The sequence below is a fragment of the Lithobates pipiens genome, unplaced genomic scaffold (assembly GCF_037356315.1).
Source record: "Lithobates pipiens isolate NorthernLeopardFrog02 unplaced genomic scaffold, aLitPip1_a1.2 Scaffold_157, whole genome shotgun sequence".
Classification (NCBI taxonomy): domain Eukaryota; kingdom Metazoa; phylum Chordata; class Amphibia; order Anura; family Ranidae; genus Lithobates; species Lithobates pipiens.
This window is the reverse complement of record NW_027507746.1, coordinates 33011-50539: the sequence shown is the minus strand read 5'-3', so window position 1 is coordinate 50539 and position 17529 is coordinate 33011. Positions and strand designations below refer to the sequence as shown.

General features: G+C 47.2%; 1 protein-coding gene across 1 annotated transcript in view; it reads left to right on the top strand.

Annotated features, from left to right (window-relative positions):
• The first annotated feature begins 1324 nt into the window (after positions 1–1324).
• Positions 1325–17529, top strand: part of LOC143981423 (uncharacterized) — a 32640-nt gene continuing 16435 nt past the window's right edge. Inside the window, exons 1-3 of the mRNA XM_077479249.1 lie at positions 1325–2527; positions 8255–8308; positions 15812–15839. Of these exons, the coding sequence (XP_077335375.1) occupies positions 1340–2527; positions 8255–8308; positions 15812–15839 (1270 nt within the window). The 5' untranslated portion in view covers positions 1325–1339. The remainder of the gene's footprint in view (positions 2528–8254; positions 8309–15811; positions 15840–17529) is intronic.

Sequence of the window (17529 nt, the reverse complement as noted above, 5' to 3'; positions counted from 1 at the left end):
ATCTGTTCTTATCCTGTATGTATGGACTCTGCACAGTACCACTTCTCTTGTCCTGTATGTCGGGTGTAATTCTCGGTATCTGTTCTTATCCTGTATGTATGGACTCTGCACAGTACCACTTCTCTTGTCCTGTATGTCGGGTGTAATTCTCGGTATCTGTTCTTATTCTGTATGTATGGACTCTGCACAGTACTACTTCTCTTGTCCTGTATGTATGGACTCTGCACAGTACTACTTCTTCTCTTGTCCTGTATGTATGGACTCTGCACAGTACTACTTCTTCTCTTGTCCTGTATGTCGGGTGTAATTCTCGGTATCTGTTCTTATTCTGTATGTATGGACTCTGCACAGTACTACTTCTCTTGTCCTGGATGTCAGGTGTAATTCTCGGTATCTGTTCTTATCCTGTATGTATGGACTCTGCACAGTACTACTTCTCTTGTCCTGTATGTCGGGTGTAATTCTCGGTATCTGTTCTTATCCTGTATGTATGGACTCTGCACAGTACCACTTCTCTTGTCCTGTATGTCGGGTGTAATTCTCGGTATCTGTTCTTATCCTGTATGTATGGACTCTGCACAGTACCACTTCTCTTGTCCTGTATGTCGGGTGTAATTCTCGGTATCTGTTCTTATTCTGTATGTATGGACTCTGCACAGTACTACTTCTCTTGTCCTGTATGTATGGACTCTGCACAGTACTACTTCTCTTGTCCTGTATGTATGGACTCTGCACAGTACTACTTCTCTTGTCCTGTATGTCGGGTGTAATTCTCGGTATCTGTTCTTATTCTGTATGTATGGACTCTGCACAGTACCACTTCTCTTGTCCTGTATGTCGGGTGTAATTCTCGGTATCTGTTCTTATTCTGTATGTATGGACTCTGCACAGTACCACTTCTCTTGTCCTGTATGTCGGGTGTAATTCTCGGTATCTGTTCTTATCCTGTATGTATGGACTCTGCACAGTACCACTTCTCTTGTCCTGTATGTCGGGTGTAATTCTCGGTATCTGTTCTTATCCTGTATGTATGGACTCTGCACAGTACCACTTCTCTTGTCCTGTATGTCGGGTGTAATTCTCGGTATCTGTTCTTATTCTGTATGTATGGACTCTGCACAGTACTACTTCTCTTGTCCTGTATGTATGGACTCTGCACAGTACTACTTCTCTTGTCCTGTATGTATGGACTCTGCACAGTACTACTTCTCTTGTCCTGTATGTCGGGTGTAATTCTCGGTATCTGTTCTTATTCTGTATGTATGGACTCTGCACAGTACCACTTCTCTTGTCCTGTATGTCGGGTGTAATTCTCGGTATCTGTTCTTATTCTGTATGTATGGACTCTGCACAGTACTACTTCTCTTGTCCTGTATGTATGGACTCTGCACACTCCTCCTTGTCCAGTCAGCTGCGTCACAGATGGGTGGTAACAGGAAGTTGTAGTAATATATTTGCCGGAATATTTTTGTTACAACATACAACAATAAAAAGAAACCATGTCACAATAAAGTGCACAGGAGACTCCACCAGGAGACATCAGACCACAGAGGAGAGACATCAGACCGCAAAGGAGACTCCACCAGGAGACATCAGACCGCAAAGGAGACTCCACCAGGAGACATCAGACCGCAAAGGAGACTCCACCAGGAGACATCAGACCGCAAAGGAGACTCCACCAGGAGACATCAGACCGCAAAGGAGACTCCACCAGGAGACATCAGACCACAGAGGAGAGACAGCAGAGAGCGGAGGAGACTCCACCAGGAGACATCAGACCACAGAGGAGAGACAGCAGAGAGGGGAGGAGACTCCACCAGGAGACATCAGACCACAGAGGAGAGACAGCAGAGAGCGGAGGAGACTCCACCAGGAGACATCAGACCACAGAGGAGAGACAGCAGAGAGCGGAGGAGACTCCACCAGGAGACATCAGACCACAGAGGAGAGACAGCAGAGAGCGGAGGAGACTCCACCAGGAGACATCAGACCACAGAGGAGAGACAGCAGAGAGCGGAGGAGACTCCACCAGGAGACATCAGACCACAGAGGAGAGACAGCAGAGAGGGGAGGAGACTCCACCAGGAGACATCAGACCGCAGAGGAGAGACATCAGACCGCAAAGGAGACTCCACCAGGAGACATCAGACCACAGAGGAGAGACAGCAGAGCGTGGAGGAGACTCCACCAGGAGACATCAGACCGCAGAGGAGAGACATCAGACCGCAAAGGAGACTCCACCAGGAGACATCAGACCACAGAGGAGAGACAGCAGAGAGCGGAGGAGACCCCACCAGGAGACATCGGACCACAGAGGAGAGACAGCAGAGAGCGGAGGAGACTCCACCAGGAGACATCAGACCACAGAGGAGAGACAGCAGAGAGCGGAGGAGACTCCACCAGGAGACATCAGACCACAGAGGAGAGACAGCAGAGAGCGGAGGAGACTCCACCAGGAGACATCAGACCACAGAGGAGAGACAGCAGAGAGTGGGGAGGAGAGGTGACAGTCGGCGACATTACAGAGGTAGGTTGGAGCAGACGTCAGGCTACTTTTTGCTAGACGGCACTGCTCTAGTTTATCTGACAATTGCGCGGTTTTGCGACGTTCCACCCAAATAAAATTGGAATCCTTTGTTCCCACAAATAGAGCTTTCTTTTGGTGGTATTTGATCACTTCTGAGTTTTTTAATTAATTATTTTTTTTTTTTTTTTTTTTGTGCTATAAACAAAAAAAGTTAAATTTTACCAAAAAAAAGAACAATATTTTTTACTGTCTAGTATAAAAAAAAAAATCAAATTTCTACATTAATTTGGGCCATTATGTATTTTGGTAAAATAAAAATCCCAATAAGTGTACGTTGATTGGTTTGCGCAAAAATTATAGCGTCTACAAAATATGGAATAGATTTATGGCATTTTTTTTTTTTTTTTTTTTTTTTTTTTGTTTACTAGTAATGGCGACATTCATTTTTGGCGGGACTGTGACATTGCGGCAGAAAAATCAAACACTAACTGACACTTTTGACACTTTTTTTTTTTTGGGAACCAGTGACACCAAAACGGTGATCAATGCTAGAAAAAAAAGACACTGTTACTGTACTAATGACACTGGCAAGGAAGGGGTTAACATCAGGGGGGCTCAAAGGGTCAAGTTTATACCTAGGGGTGCTTTAGCTGTGTGGGGGGATGGTCTGACTGGGGGAACACAGAGATCCGTGTTCCTGCTTAGTAGGAACACATGATTACTGTGTTCTTCCCTGTCAGAACGGCGATCTGCCTTGTTTACATAGTCCAGATCTTCGTTCTGCCTCTCTGAGGAAAGATCGGCGGGTCCCGGCTGTCATCTCGTCCGCTGGACCCGATGATCAACTCCCCCTCTGGCCAAATAGCGCACGCACCCCACAGTCTTTTGCACGAAGTGATGTACAGCTACATCGTTTTGTGCAATAGAGCCGCCCTGCCGCAGTATATCTGCGGTAGGCGCTCTTTAAGTATTTGGTAATTGAACAATAGTGATGGGCTGAACACCGCCCGGTAGGGTTCACACCAGAACTCACGAATATGTAAAAAGTTCGGACCCAAACCCTTTTAAAATCTATGGGACCCAAACTTGAAGAATCAAAAGTCCCCATTTTGAAAGCTTATATACAAGTAATTGGTGATAAAAGGGGTATGGGGGTCCGGGTACTGCCCTGGGGGACATGTATCAATGCAATTTTTTTTTTTTTTTAAAGATAGTTTTTGAAGGAGCAGTGATTTTTTAATGATTCTTAACCACAAGTGGGCGGAAGTGCCCTATATTGAAGTGGTTAAAGTAAAACAATAAAAATGAAAAATTCCTGTAAATATAGTGCCCGGGGGGTCCCCTTAGTCTCCCCGTAAAGTGGCATCTCTGTGCCATGTATAGAACCTACTTCAGCAAAACTGACATTTATAAAGGAGAAAAAAAAGACATATATTGAAGTGGTTAAAGAAAAACAATAAAAATGAAAAATTCCTATAAATATAGTGCCCGGGGGGTCCCCTTAGTCTCCACGTAAAGTGGCACCTCTGTACCATGTATAGAACCTACTTCAGCAAAACTGACATTTATAAAGGAGAAAAAAAAAGACATTTAAAAATGTAAAAAAAAATTAAAAATCCAAACCAGACGCATATCCCAGCATGCAACCTGGAAAAGCGGAGGGGTGGGGGGGGGGGAAGCTCTCCATCATCCAGGCCACATGCCCTCAACATGGGGGAGGTGCTTTGGGTGCCCCCCTTATCCCAATGTTGATGGGTACAAGGGCCTCTTCCCCACAACGATGGGCTGTGGTTGTGGGGATCTGCAGGCAGAGGGCCCCCAGATTCCAGCTCAGCCCCTATGTGAATGAGTATAGGGTAAAAAAGTGGCAAAACACACACACAGTTTTTGACAATTCCTTAGTTAAATATAAAAAAATAAAAATAAAAATGTCACCCAATGTTGATCTATCGTCTCTCACAACGCCCGCCGCCACCACCTGACCGATAAAAAAAAAAAAAAGCTCCACCCACAACGAAGGCTTACCACCATCTGTCTGCTCCGCCTTCTGACTATGCTTAAATTGGTAAGGGGTGGAACCACTTGGCGACGTCACCTGGTGGCCCTGCCCCTTACCTATTTTCGAACCATCAGACGGAGGAGCGAGCATTTAGTAATTAGCATTTGTCGTGGGTGGAGCTTTTTCATTTATTTTTTTTCCTGGTCCAGTGCTGCAGTGGGACAGTACATTTACTTAGGGGGCCATTGTGTTTTTTTTTATTTTTTTTTAATAAAGGAATTGTCAAAAAAAAAAATTATTTCTTTTTGACACTTTTTTTGGTGAAAGGGTAGAGATACTATGTACCCCATACTCATTCACATGGGTTGGGGGTGGGATCTGGGGGCCTCCCTTTTAAAGGGGCTTCCAGATTATGATAACCCCACAGTCCCCTACAACCACAGCCCAGGGTTGTGGGGAAGAGGCTCTTGTCCCCATCAACCCACCCTGCCCCAAAGCACCCCCCCCCCCATTTTGAGGGCATATGGCCTGGTATGGTTCAGAAGGGAGGGGCCACTCGCTTATCCCTCCTCCCCTATCCTGACCTGCCAGGCTGCAGGCTTGGATAAGGGTCTGGTATGGATTTGGGGGGGGATCCCCACGCCATTTTTCTATTGCCGGTGTTCTGTTAAATACTGTCCCCCCATCGGATAGTGTCCGGCCCGTACTGCGCAGGGCTTGTGCAGCACGAAGGACAAAGAGACTCCTAAAGTCTCCGAAGATGAACGGCGCCTGCGCACTGAGTCCAGGTTCAAGTCCCACCATCCAAGTGGACATACAGTAGCACTTAGTAAGAGGGTCCCTCGCGGGCACACTTCGCTCGCCACGCTTCGGGCACGGCCACGCTTCGCTCTGCAATTTTTTATTCTAACTCTATGTCCACTTGGATGGTGGGGCTTGAACCTGGACTCAGGCAGGCGCCGTTCATCTTCAGAGACTTTCGGTGTCTTCTTGTCCTCCGTCAGTGGGGAAGCCCGTTGACAGCTGATGACTCATCAGGACGTGGTGGCCGGCTTCCCGGCCCGATCCCTAACGACAAGCTATTTACTGTGCCCTGATTGGGTAAAGCATTGACTAATCGGGGCTTATAATGTACTCTGCAGCGCTTAGTGCATTGTGGGGCAAATTCATGTGTTACCTGAAGGGGCGAACAGACGATGTTTGGGCTAAACTTTTGCTTGGCCCAAACCGTTTGTCAAACTCTACCGAACAACCTGAAGAAGTTAGAAGCTGATTGGCTACCATGCAAAAGCTGCACCACATTCTGAGTGCTCCAGTTTTAGCAAACATCCCCGTTTCAGTCTGGTATGGATTTTAACCTCACACAAAAGAATAGGGGAAAAAAAAAGTGTGAGGTCCCCCTAAAGATCCATACCAGACTCTTAATCTGTAGCCTGGCTGGTCAGGAAATGGGGGGGTAAATGTGTATTTAAGGCCATGGCTCCCAGGCTTGGCACACGTTTTGCGAGTGGGCAGAGTAGGTAAAGGTACCCTGTCTGGTAGGGACAGTACTAGAATTAGGGAAATGTTTTTGATGAGCAGGGCTAGTGTAGGGTTGCATTTCTTCTGTACACCTTCCCTATTGAGCACTAGACGGCCAGGCCGCATTCTGCCCCATCTCAGCAGGCGCTGTCAGTCCAGCTGGAATCTGCTTCTTTCACGCTGCTGGAAACAGAGAGTGCACTTGGCTGGGGAGCCTTCCCACCGGGCAGTGGTGGAAAAACCAGGGTCACTGAGGTTGCACTTGCGATCAGGCCCTGGTGTTCCGCCATTGTCGGGGGGGACCCCAGTGGGGTTGCTTGCCGCAGGGCTTTGAGCTGAGATCGTCTCTCTCATACAGCCCAGAGCCTGCACTGACAGTTCGCCCTACCCCCCCCCCCCCCTCCCTTGCAGCTGATCTGCTCCTTCTCCTCCCACCCCTCTCCTCCTGTGTGCACCGCGGGAAGTGTGAATGATCACATTCAGCTGCCTGGCTTCACACTTCCCATGGTGCACACACTGGAGGGGAGGGGCAGAGGGAGAAGCCGAGCCGATCAGGCTCTCGCCTCTCCTATCCATGCGAGGGAGGGGAGTGCTGTCAGTGCATGCTCTGGGCTGTATGAGAGACGCTCTCATCTCTCCTTTCCTCACACAGACACAGTGTGGGAGGAAAGGACTGCTGATGACCGGCAAGTCTGTTTACATGCGATGATGCGACCACTGTGATGGACCCTTTACCATAATTTGTGACCAGCTGTGTCCGAAGGAACGCGCTAGATGCGCACCCCAGGGATCGCGCACACATGGGAGGCAGGGTTCTGGCAGGATGTCCATGGATGCCCTCCCAGAACTGGAAGCCCAGGGCTCGAATGGAAGTGGGGGGGTCAGGGGGGCCTCTGCCACCGTGTTTGTTATTATATCTCTTAAATACAAGTCTTTTATTGCATCTTCCTGTGTGAATTATTTCCTCCGTGTTACGCTGCACCCCACCCACATGTACGTTGTAATCATATCCCTTCTTAAGAGTCTCTTCTCCAGAGGTAAATAACTGTAATCTCTGACATCGATCTCCATAGCTGAGCTCCTCTATCCCCCTTAGCTGAGCTCCTCCATCCCCCTTAGCTGAGCTCCTCCGTCTCCCATAGCTGAGCTCCCCCATCCCCCATAGCTGAGCTCCTCTATCCCCCTTAGCTGAGCTCCTCCATCCCCCTTAGCTGAGCTCCTCCGTCTCCCATATCTGAGCTCCTCTGTCCCCCATAGCTGAGCTCCTCTGTCCCCCATAGCTGAGCTCCTCTGTCCCCCATAGCTGAGCTCCTCTGTCCCCCACAGCTGAGCTCCTCTGTCCCCCACAGCTGAGCTCCTCTGTCCCCCATAGCTGAGCTCCTCTGTCCCCCATAGCTGAGCTCCTCTGACCCCCATAGCTGAGCTCCTCTGACCCCCATAGCTGAGCTCCTCTGACCCCCATAGCTGAGCTCCTCTGACCCCCATAGCTGAGCTCCTCTGTCCCCCATAGCTGAGCTCCTCTGTCCCCCACAGCTGAGCTCCTCTGTCCCCCACAGCTGAGCTCCTCTGTCCCCCACAGCTGAGCTCCTCTGTCCCCCACAGCTGAGCTCCTCTGTCCCCCACAGCTGAGCTCCTCCGTCCTCCGTCTCCCATACTGTAGCTGATCTCCTTTTATCCCCTATAACTGAGCTCCTCCAGCCCCCAAATCTGAAGCTCTTAATTCCTCCATAGCTGAGCTCCTCCATCCCTTATAGCTAAGCTCCTCTGTCTCCCATAGCTGATCTCCTTTAACCCCCACAACAGAGTTCCACCCCCCATAGCTGAGCTCCTCCTTCCCTCATAACTGAAGCTCCTATTTTTTTCTCCATAGCTGAGCTCCTAATTTCCCCATACCTGGGCCCCCCCATAGCTGAGCTCCTCCATCCCCCATAGCTGAGCTCCTCTGTCTCCCATAGCTGAACTGCTACATCCCCCATACTGTAGCTTATCTCCTTTTAACCCCATAACTGTGCTCCTCCACCCCCCCCCCCCCCCATAGCTGAGCTCCTACATTTCCCAGAGCTCCGGGGGGCTATAGCATCCCCCCATAGCTTGGCCCTTCACCCCCTATAGCTGAGCCCCTCCATCTCCCATAGCTGAAGCTCCTCAAATCATAAATTCCTGCCAGTATTACCTATAATAAAGTTCCATATTTTTATATGTTGCAGGATATTATGGCTGGAGTTGCTGTTGCTCCACCTGGACTGGAATATCTTCTTCAGGTGAGATCTATTTTATTTCTGTGTGACAATATAAAGAGTACCTGTCTGGAGGGCAGCTTACAACCTCAGACATTGAATCTTGCCATTCTAGGGGGGTAGAAGTACTGAACTCTGTAGAGCTGTATCCTGGTATACGGTGTAAAGGTCCTGAAGGCTGCTTTTCACCAAACGGAGTAGCATACTGGACCCAAAGTGGGGATCATTAAAAATTTTAGAAGGAAGAATGTGGGACACTGGTTTGTACAGTCCATAGGTAGTTTTATTCCACAAAAAAAACATTAACACCAACATTTTTCAGGGGCTAAACCCTCCCCTTCATAGGGATGGCCCTTCATGCATCATGTGATATTATTGAAGTGCAGTGTCCGTTTGTCCAGGTACACCTGGATGTCATGCCGTAAGGTCAGAGCCTCCGCCAGACAGGTTTTCATTTTTGGCTCATATGTGCCTATTTGAGATATTTATCACTCGATGTGATCACCCCAAATTTGGGTTGGAACTAGAAATTTTGCTATAAAAGGAATCAGCATAAGGGCTTTCAGAGTGAAAACATTGATAAAACACAGCGTATCAATATTTTCAGTCGGAGACATCAATGGAAGGCAGCTTCTTAAGAGTACTCTGATGGATATAAAATAATAACAAAGAGAGGGGAAGTGTATCACTCTCAGTGTAGTATTCATAAAGGGCAATGTACAAAAATGTTAATTATGAGATGCACTCACATGAAGGTAGTGTAACACAGGCATTACTCAATGTGCCCAGCAGGTGGCTTCCTTCTGATAGTCCCCAATGGAGATTTATGGAGGGTGGATAGAGAGCTGCTCCTGGTGGATGATCTCATCAGTGGATGTAAAAATACAGCATAAAAAACAAAACCCAAAGGGGGAGTGGGCTGCTCTAAGTGTAATGTTGTTCAATAAAGATAAAAATGCACTCACATGGAGTAAGTAAAGCAACAGGCAATATACCAAAGGCTTCCAGCCAGTGGAATTCTATCATGGGTTCCAATGGATAGACAGCCCTGGATGGTCATAAGTATTCCAAGAAGCACTACTTACTCATAGGATAATAACTAGGTGTCAGGGCTGGGCTCAGCCCTTCCTTCTCAGAACTCTGTGCTCAGCTGTCAGTTAATTGTCAAAGACTCTTCATTCCACAGTGACCCACCTGGTCTCTATTCCCTGCTTGTCAGCTGGAGCTGCTGGTTATATAAACTCTCTGGATCAGATCGTCTGTGCCTTTTGCCTTGGTCAACATATTCGGACTCTTTCTGCTGTGTTTTCCTGTGATAGACTTTTTTGCTTGGCTGACTTCCCTTTGGGTTCCTGATCCCGTTTGTTGCAGAGATGAGATTCTGCCCCAGGCGTTTCCAAGGGACAAAAGCAAAGTAGGCTTTGTGATATCTTTGCTTTCTGAGTGAGCCTTGGCCTGGGTAAACCCTCTATGGGATACGCAAAAACCTGTCATGCTGAGTTTCCCAGAGTTTGTGGCTTACTTTTAAAAGGGGTATTTGACGTTCCCACACGCTCCACTTCTGCTGCCAAAAGCCTCATGTCCACCAAACAGGGTACGAGATCTGTTGCCGATTATGCCATTGACTTCCGTACTCTAGCAGCAGAGGTTTCTTGGAACAATGAGGCCCTTGTGGCTGCTTTTTCTCATGGTCTCTCATATAACATCAAAGATGAGATAGCAGCCCGAGACATATCCACTGAGCTGGAGAAGTTGATCACGTTTGCCATTCTTATTGACTCCGAGAGAGACAAAGGCCTCTCTCCAAGAGGCTCCAAGGCCTCTCTTCCAATGGAGAGAGGCCTTGGACCCCCCCTGTCTATGGATTTCATTGTGGAGCTATCCAACTCTCAGGGCAAAACAGTTATCCTTATGGTGGTTGACCGGTTCTTGAAAATGTCTCATTGTATTCCACTTAAGAAGATGCCAACATCTAATGAACTGGCTTCCATTTTTGCTTGGTAGATCTTTCGCTTACTTGAGATACCCAAGGTGATCGTCTCGAACAATGGTAGCCAGTTTGTGTCCTGGTTCTGGCAAGTCTTTCGTGCACAGTTGGTGAATTCAGCTTTTCTTTTCCTCTGCATATCCTCCTCAGTCCAATGGGGCTGCAGAATGAGCCAACCAGTCCTTGGAACAGTTTTTATGTTGCTACATCTCTGACCACCATAACAACTGGTCAGACCTCTTACCTTGGGCGGAGTTTGCTCACAATAGTGCTGTCAATACTGCTTCCCGATTGTCTTTAGTCATGGTGAATTATGGTTTCCAACCATCCATATTGCCTAACTCATTTGTTCCTCAGAGCCTTCCTGCCTTGGAGGAGCATCTTCGTGGTCTTCGTTCCATTTGGGTACAGGTCTAAGAGTCCTTGCGACGTTCCAATGATAGGTACAGACTCCATTCTAACCACAGACACATACCTGCGCCTTCCTACCAAGTTAGGAACAGGGTCTGGCTGTCATCTCGCAACTGCCAACTCCATGTTCCCCCTTTGAAATACGCATATTAGAAGGAAGGTCTAAAGCATAATACGAAAAGGCCCAATAAACTGTGGTGCCAGTTTTAAATGTATTTCATGTCTCTTCATTAAAACCTTAGGTATGCAACCATTTCACCACTTCGGAATAATCTTCTCACCCAGCTCAGGTTGAGAACCATTGGAAGGGGTATGGTTCGGTGGAACATACATGCTCCTGTCCTCCTCCGTGCCTTCCGTAGACCTTTTCCCTTCAAACCTGGTGGTCCTCCGAGGGGGAAGAGATCGTTGAGGAGGGGGTACTGTCAAGGCTGGGCTCAGCCCTTCCTTCTCAGAGCTCAATGCTCAGCTGTCGGTTAATTGCCAAAGACTCTTCATTCCACAGTGACTCACCTGGTCTTCATTTCCTGCTCGTCAGCTGGACATGCTGGTTATATAAACTCTCTGGATCAGATCGTCTGTGCCTTTGTCCTGGTCAACATATCCGGGCTCTCTCTGCTGTGTTTTTTCCTGTGATAGACTTTTTTGATTGGCTGACTTCCTTTCTGGTTCCTGATCTTGTTTGCTGCACCCCACTACGCTGATCTCTGGACCCCTGTTTCTCTGGCTTGTTCTGACTACACACTCTGGTTACCGAACTCTGGCTACTTTTGCTCTGTTTATACCATTTTATTAAATAGTTTGATTTTATTTTTTTATTTTTTTTTATTTTTTTACTGCACTTCTGTCTCAGTCTGAGTCATGATTCCAGACACTAGGAGGATCCAACTAGGGTTGCCACCTGTCCAGGATTCACCCGGACAGTTCGGGTTTGGAATCATGTGTCCGGGTTTCAGACTGCCTGAAACCCGGACACATTATTTAGACTGGACTATGGCTTCCCAGCAGGGTTGCTGGCTGCAGTTGTCTAAGCTGAGAGTGTCTGTTACACTCTCTTTCATACTGCCCAAAGCCAGAACTAACAATCCCCCCACATATAGATGGGAGAGGAGAGAGGGCTTGATCTGAACCTCTTCCTCCCGGCTCTACCCCTCTGGGTCTGCCCACACTCCTCAGAAAAGGAAAGTGTGGGTTGGAAATTTGAAGTTCAGCAGCCTCAGATACACCTGGATGACAGGTGCTGACTGCCAAGGGGTGAGTGAGCTCACCATCCATCCCCGTCTGTGACTGAAGTCTCCTCCTCCTATCTCCTGCCTCTGAGTGGGTACACTAAGGTAAATCGGGGGTTCTCAGAGCCCCCCTTATATCAGAGCTCCCTTTTACACCTGAGGCCACAGTGTTCCCCCTTCAATCAGAGTCTACTCCATATCAGAGTTCTCAGTGTCCCCCCTTAAATCAGGGTTCCCAGAGGATCCCTTATGTCAGATTCCCCAGAGTTATCCCTTACATCAGAGTCTGCAGAGTCCCCCCTTACAGTGAAAGGAAACTCTACAAGTTCAGATATAAAAGGGGGAACTCTGTGGACTCTGATGTAACTTCATATGATTAGAAATGTTATTTAATAGCAAAATATATGTATAGTTTATTCTACAAAAAAAAAGAATGCCCATAAAGTGTTCGGGTTTGGCTTGAAGAAAAGGTGGCAACCCTAGATCCAACACTGGTGTGTATGATTGGAGGCCACTGTGGCTAGCAGGAAGCAAATCTTGCCATAGCTCTTCTTGGCATACTTATCCACCTATGATCATCCAGCACTGACTATCCATTGGAACCCATGATATAATGCCACCATCTGAAAGTTTTTGGTATATTGACTGTTGCTTTACTTACCACATGTGAGTGCATTTTTATCGTTTTATCTTTTTTTTAATTTAATAAACAATACCACACCTAGAGCAGCACACTCTCCCTTTTGGTTTTTGCCACCGTATTTTTACATCCACTGATGAGACCATCCACCAGGGGCAGCTCCCTATCCACCCTCCATAAATCTCCATTGGGGACCATCAGAAGAACACCACCTGCTGGACACATTGAGTAATGTCTGTGTTACACTACCTTCATGTGAGTGTATCACCTAATTTATTTTTTTGTACCTTACCCTTTATAAATACTACACTAAGAGTGGTGCACTTCCCCTCTCTCTCCTCTTTCTTATTGTTTTAAATCCTTTGGAGTATTCTTAAAGGGATATTAAACCTTTGTTTATTTTTAAACTAAAATAACAAAACATGTTATACTTGCCTACACTGCTTGATGGGTTTTTCACAGAGCAGCCCTGTTCCTCTTCTTCTGGGGTCCCCCGTCGGAGCTCCAGGCTCCTCCTCTTCGGTGAGTGCTTACTCCCGAGCCACCCAGTCTGCGTCTATTAACACAGACCAGGCAACTCTGCCCTGCCCCAAGGTCCCTCGTCACAGCATTTGATTAACAGCAGCAGGAGCCACTGCTATCAGTCAGCCAAGTAAGGTGGGAGACAGCGGCGAGAGCTGCTGCTTTCATGCACATCGCTGGATCGGATGGTCCCAGGTAGGAATAAGGGGGGGGGCGGGGATCCTGCTGCAAAGAAGGTTTTTTACCTTAATGCGTAGAATGCAGTGGCTTTAGAACCACTTTAAGAAGCTGCCTTCCATTGATGTCCCCATTAAACCTATTGGTACGCTGTGTTTTACCTGTGCATTGCCAGTACAAGCCCCCCCAAGATGTATCAGTATTATGTGTCAGCAAACCCCCCCCCCATTCAAAATTAAGGACCAATCTGCATGCTTACCCCCTAGGCAGAAATCCACCCCCCTCCCAGCACAAATATTTGCTCCCCAAGCTCACATCCTCTCTATCCCAGTAAGGCCCCTTCACAAATGCCCCCCCCTTCTAGCACAAATCCTCTACCCCTCAAATTTCTCCTTCAACCACAAAGCCTCTCCCCCCCCAACTCCAGAATCCCCCCCCCTTTAGCACAAATTCCATTCCCCCATCCTAGCACAAATCCCCCCCCCCCAAATTTCCATTCTCCCTGTAGCATATCATATTTTCCAGAACAAATCCCCCCCCCCTCCTAGCACAAATTCTCTGCCCCATCCCTCTTTCCAACACAAATCCCACCCAAATCACAATTTCTAGCCCAAATTTTCCCTCCTAGAACAACTCTTACTGCCTGCCGCCCCCCCCCCCCCAAATTCCTCCACCCAACAAAAATTCTCCTCCCCCCCAATCGCCTCATGGTGCTCCCCCCCCACCTCACATGATAGCACAGTGCCCCAGCCACCCCTCCTGCCCACCCTCTGTATTCATGTATATGTGAGTGAAATACTTATCATCCAGTTTGTATTGATTTTCCTAATGCTACTACACTTAGACAGTGGCTCTCTCTCTCCCCTCTCCGTTTTCTGTTTTTTACATGACTATTTGTGGGAGAACTCGCTTGAAGTAGAGTCTGCTCACGCTAACAGTGTATTCCCTCTATTGGATTCATTATATTATATACACTTTATTTTCATGAACATTGCCTAGATATTTACTACTAATCATCCCTTGTCCCTTTTTACCTCTGAGGGTTTTATACTGGTCTTGCTCCTTTTTCTCTGTTTTTCAAGTATATCACCTTCGGGGGTCATATTGCTTTTCACTCATTCCCTCACTCCAGGCTGCCCACCCTGGATGCCTGGCCAGGGCCACTGTTAGAAATAATGGGGCCCCCTACAGCCTACCTGATGGGGCCCCCAACCCTGCCCCTGATCCTTACCCTGATGGGGAGAGATAGGGGGTCCTGGTGCTTAGTGGGGGTGATGGGGGGGGGGGGGTCTTTGTGCTTAGAGAGGAGAGATAGGGGCTCCTGATGCTTAGTGGGGAGATTTGGGGGTCCTGTGCTTAGTGGAGAGAGTCAGGGGATCCTGGTGCTTTAGTGAGAAGAGATGGGGGTCCTGGTGCTTAGTGGGGAGAGTTGGGGGGGGTCCTGGTGCCTAGTGGGAAAAGACAGGGGGGCCTGGTGCTTAGTGGGGAGAGATGGGGGTCCTGGTGCTTAGTGGGGAGAGATGGGGGTCCTGGTGCATAGTGGGGAGAGATGGGGGCCCTGGTGCATAATGGGGAGAGATGGGGGTCCTGGTGCTTAGTGGGTAGAGATGAGGGCTTTGGAGCTTAGTGGGTGGGGGGGAGATGGGGGGGGGGTCTTGGTGCTTAGTGGGGAGAGATAGGGGGTCCCAATTGTTAGTAAGAAAGAATGGCATGTCCTGGTGCTTAATGGGGAGAGATGGGGGGGGGGGGGGCTGGTGCTTAGTAGCGAGAAATGGTGGGTCCTGGTGCTTAATAGGGAGAGATAGGGTGGTCCTGTTGTCCTGATGGGGCCGGGTCCAGTACAACAGGGTCGGCTGTACTGCCCTATCAGCGGCCCTGCCCCTGGAACTCATCCATTTACCATAGGCACCTGTTAGGAATGATGATATTGATGGTGTGAGCTCAGGATATGTAGCAGGTATAATGCTACCTGGGGTGAGTAACGTTTCCAGGCACAGATCCCAGTCTAGTATTGGAGTGACAACCAGTGGTGTGTCTTCTATTGGTGCTATATACAGGTGCTGTACAGAGCTGCAAAAAGGTTCAAACCCTCCAAAACAAAATCCTGGCCTGTCCCACCACTAACTACACATGAGGCCATCCTGACTATCAGGCTCTCCAGGACTAAGGCTTGTCAGCCTCCATATACAGAGTTTTCCATTTCTCACCAACCTTTAGCTTGTCATGACTTGGGCTGCTCCCCGGTGGCTGCAGAGCAATGAGTCCAGGTGAGCTTAAATAGGCCTGGAAGGGAAGGGTGCCAACCCAGAGGGAACAGAAGGCCAGAGGTCCAGAAAGATATATATATATATATATATATATATATATATATATATATATATATATATATATATATATATATATATATATATATACTTGGAAGATGTGTAAATCCTGAACAAGACTTCTCCAGGCTCCCTGCGAGTTCCTCTGCTACAAAGGTTATGAGAATGTTGGTGTTGGTTGTGGTGGAAATGGTAACCAGGCATACTTTACTGACTCGTCTTTCTTCTATTTAATAGGTCAATGCACTCTCCATGAAACAAACAAGTAAGTTTATTTTTTATTTTTTTATTTTTTTTGGAATGCCCTGACCCCCCCCCCCAAATCTCCATTAGTCTTCTACCAATTATTGGTGTCCTCTTATGCCCCGTACACACGAGCGGAACTTGGATGTTTTTTCAGACGGAATTCCGCTCAAGCTTGGCTTGCATACACACGGGTCACACAAGTTCTCTGAACTTTCGACCGTTAAGAACGCTGTGACATACAACACTACGACGAGCCGAGAAAATCAAGTTCAATGCTTCCGAGCATGCGCCAAATTGTTTCCGAGCATGCGTAGGAATTTTGTGCATCGGGAATTGGTACAGACCATCGGAAATTCCGATCTGAACTTTTTCCGACCGAAAAATGGAGAACGTGGAATTCCGCCAGCAAAAGTCCGATGGAGCATACACACGGTCGGAATTTCCCACCAAAAGCTCTCATCGGACTTTTGCTGACGGGATTTCCGATCGTGCGTACGGGGGCATAACATTCCATCTTCGCCTTCACTGGATTGCTTGTTCTACAAATGTATTCGGATTTAGACATGTGCATTCGTTTTTCGTCCGAATGTATTTTCGTCCGAATTTCGGGTATTTTAGTTATCGTTTTAACAAACGATAACGAACGCGCAGAATCAGAAAGCCGAAAGATTCGACATAAACAAATGCTTTATTTTTGTTTTCGTTGCAACAGTTCGATATAGATAGGAGATTCGACATGAGGCTGACAATAGTGATCTGTGGCCATCGAACCTGTGGTCGAATGTGCCTAACCTTAGCTCTACTAGTCCAAGATTATTCGACATAGAGAGAAAAGATTCGACATAGAGAGAAAAGATTCGACATAGAGAGAAAAGATTCGACATAGAGAGAAAAGATTCGACATAGAGAGAAAAGATTCGACATAGAGAGAAAAGATTCGACATAGAGAGAAAAGATTCGACATAGAGAGAAAAGATTCGACATAGAGAGAAAAGATTCGACATAGAGAGAAAAGATTCGACATATAGAGAAGATTCGCCATTATAGAGACAATAGCAAAAAAGGTCAAATGTGCCTAACCTAACTCTATTAGTCCAAGATTATTCGACCCAGAGAGAAAAGATTCGACATGAAGATTAGATGAAGCAGTCACCGCGAGTGGACATTTATGGTCAAATGCTCCGCCCATAGGCTATAGAAGAATTCTAATGTTGGTTGACTAGTAATAATAATTAATAAATATAATTATTACTAGTGTCATACAACATTAGAATTCTACTATAGCTTGTAAGCGGGAAAACATTCGACTGGAAATGTACGATTGCGGCGTCGTACAGTTTAGCTGCTCCGCCAAATATTCTTAGAACATTCGACAGACACCATAAGCCTTCAATGGCAGAGTCGACCTTAATTATTTCGGATTTTCGGACGAATGCATTTTTTAACGGAACAAAATAAATAAAAATAAATTTCAGGAGTAACTAAATACATTTTATTTTTCGGACGAAAACAAAATTCCGAAACAAAATATTTCAGTGCGCAAATGTCTATTCGGATTTTCCTTCCTCTGTTCAGGGATTTCGGGGTGCAATGATATGATAAATTTATCAATGAACATTTCCTGCTGCTCTTATTGGCAGAGCTGACTAGATCTCCAGATATCACCCATTTTAACAATTTTGTCTTAAATGGAACACATTGTGATGTTG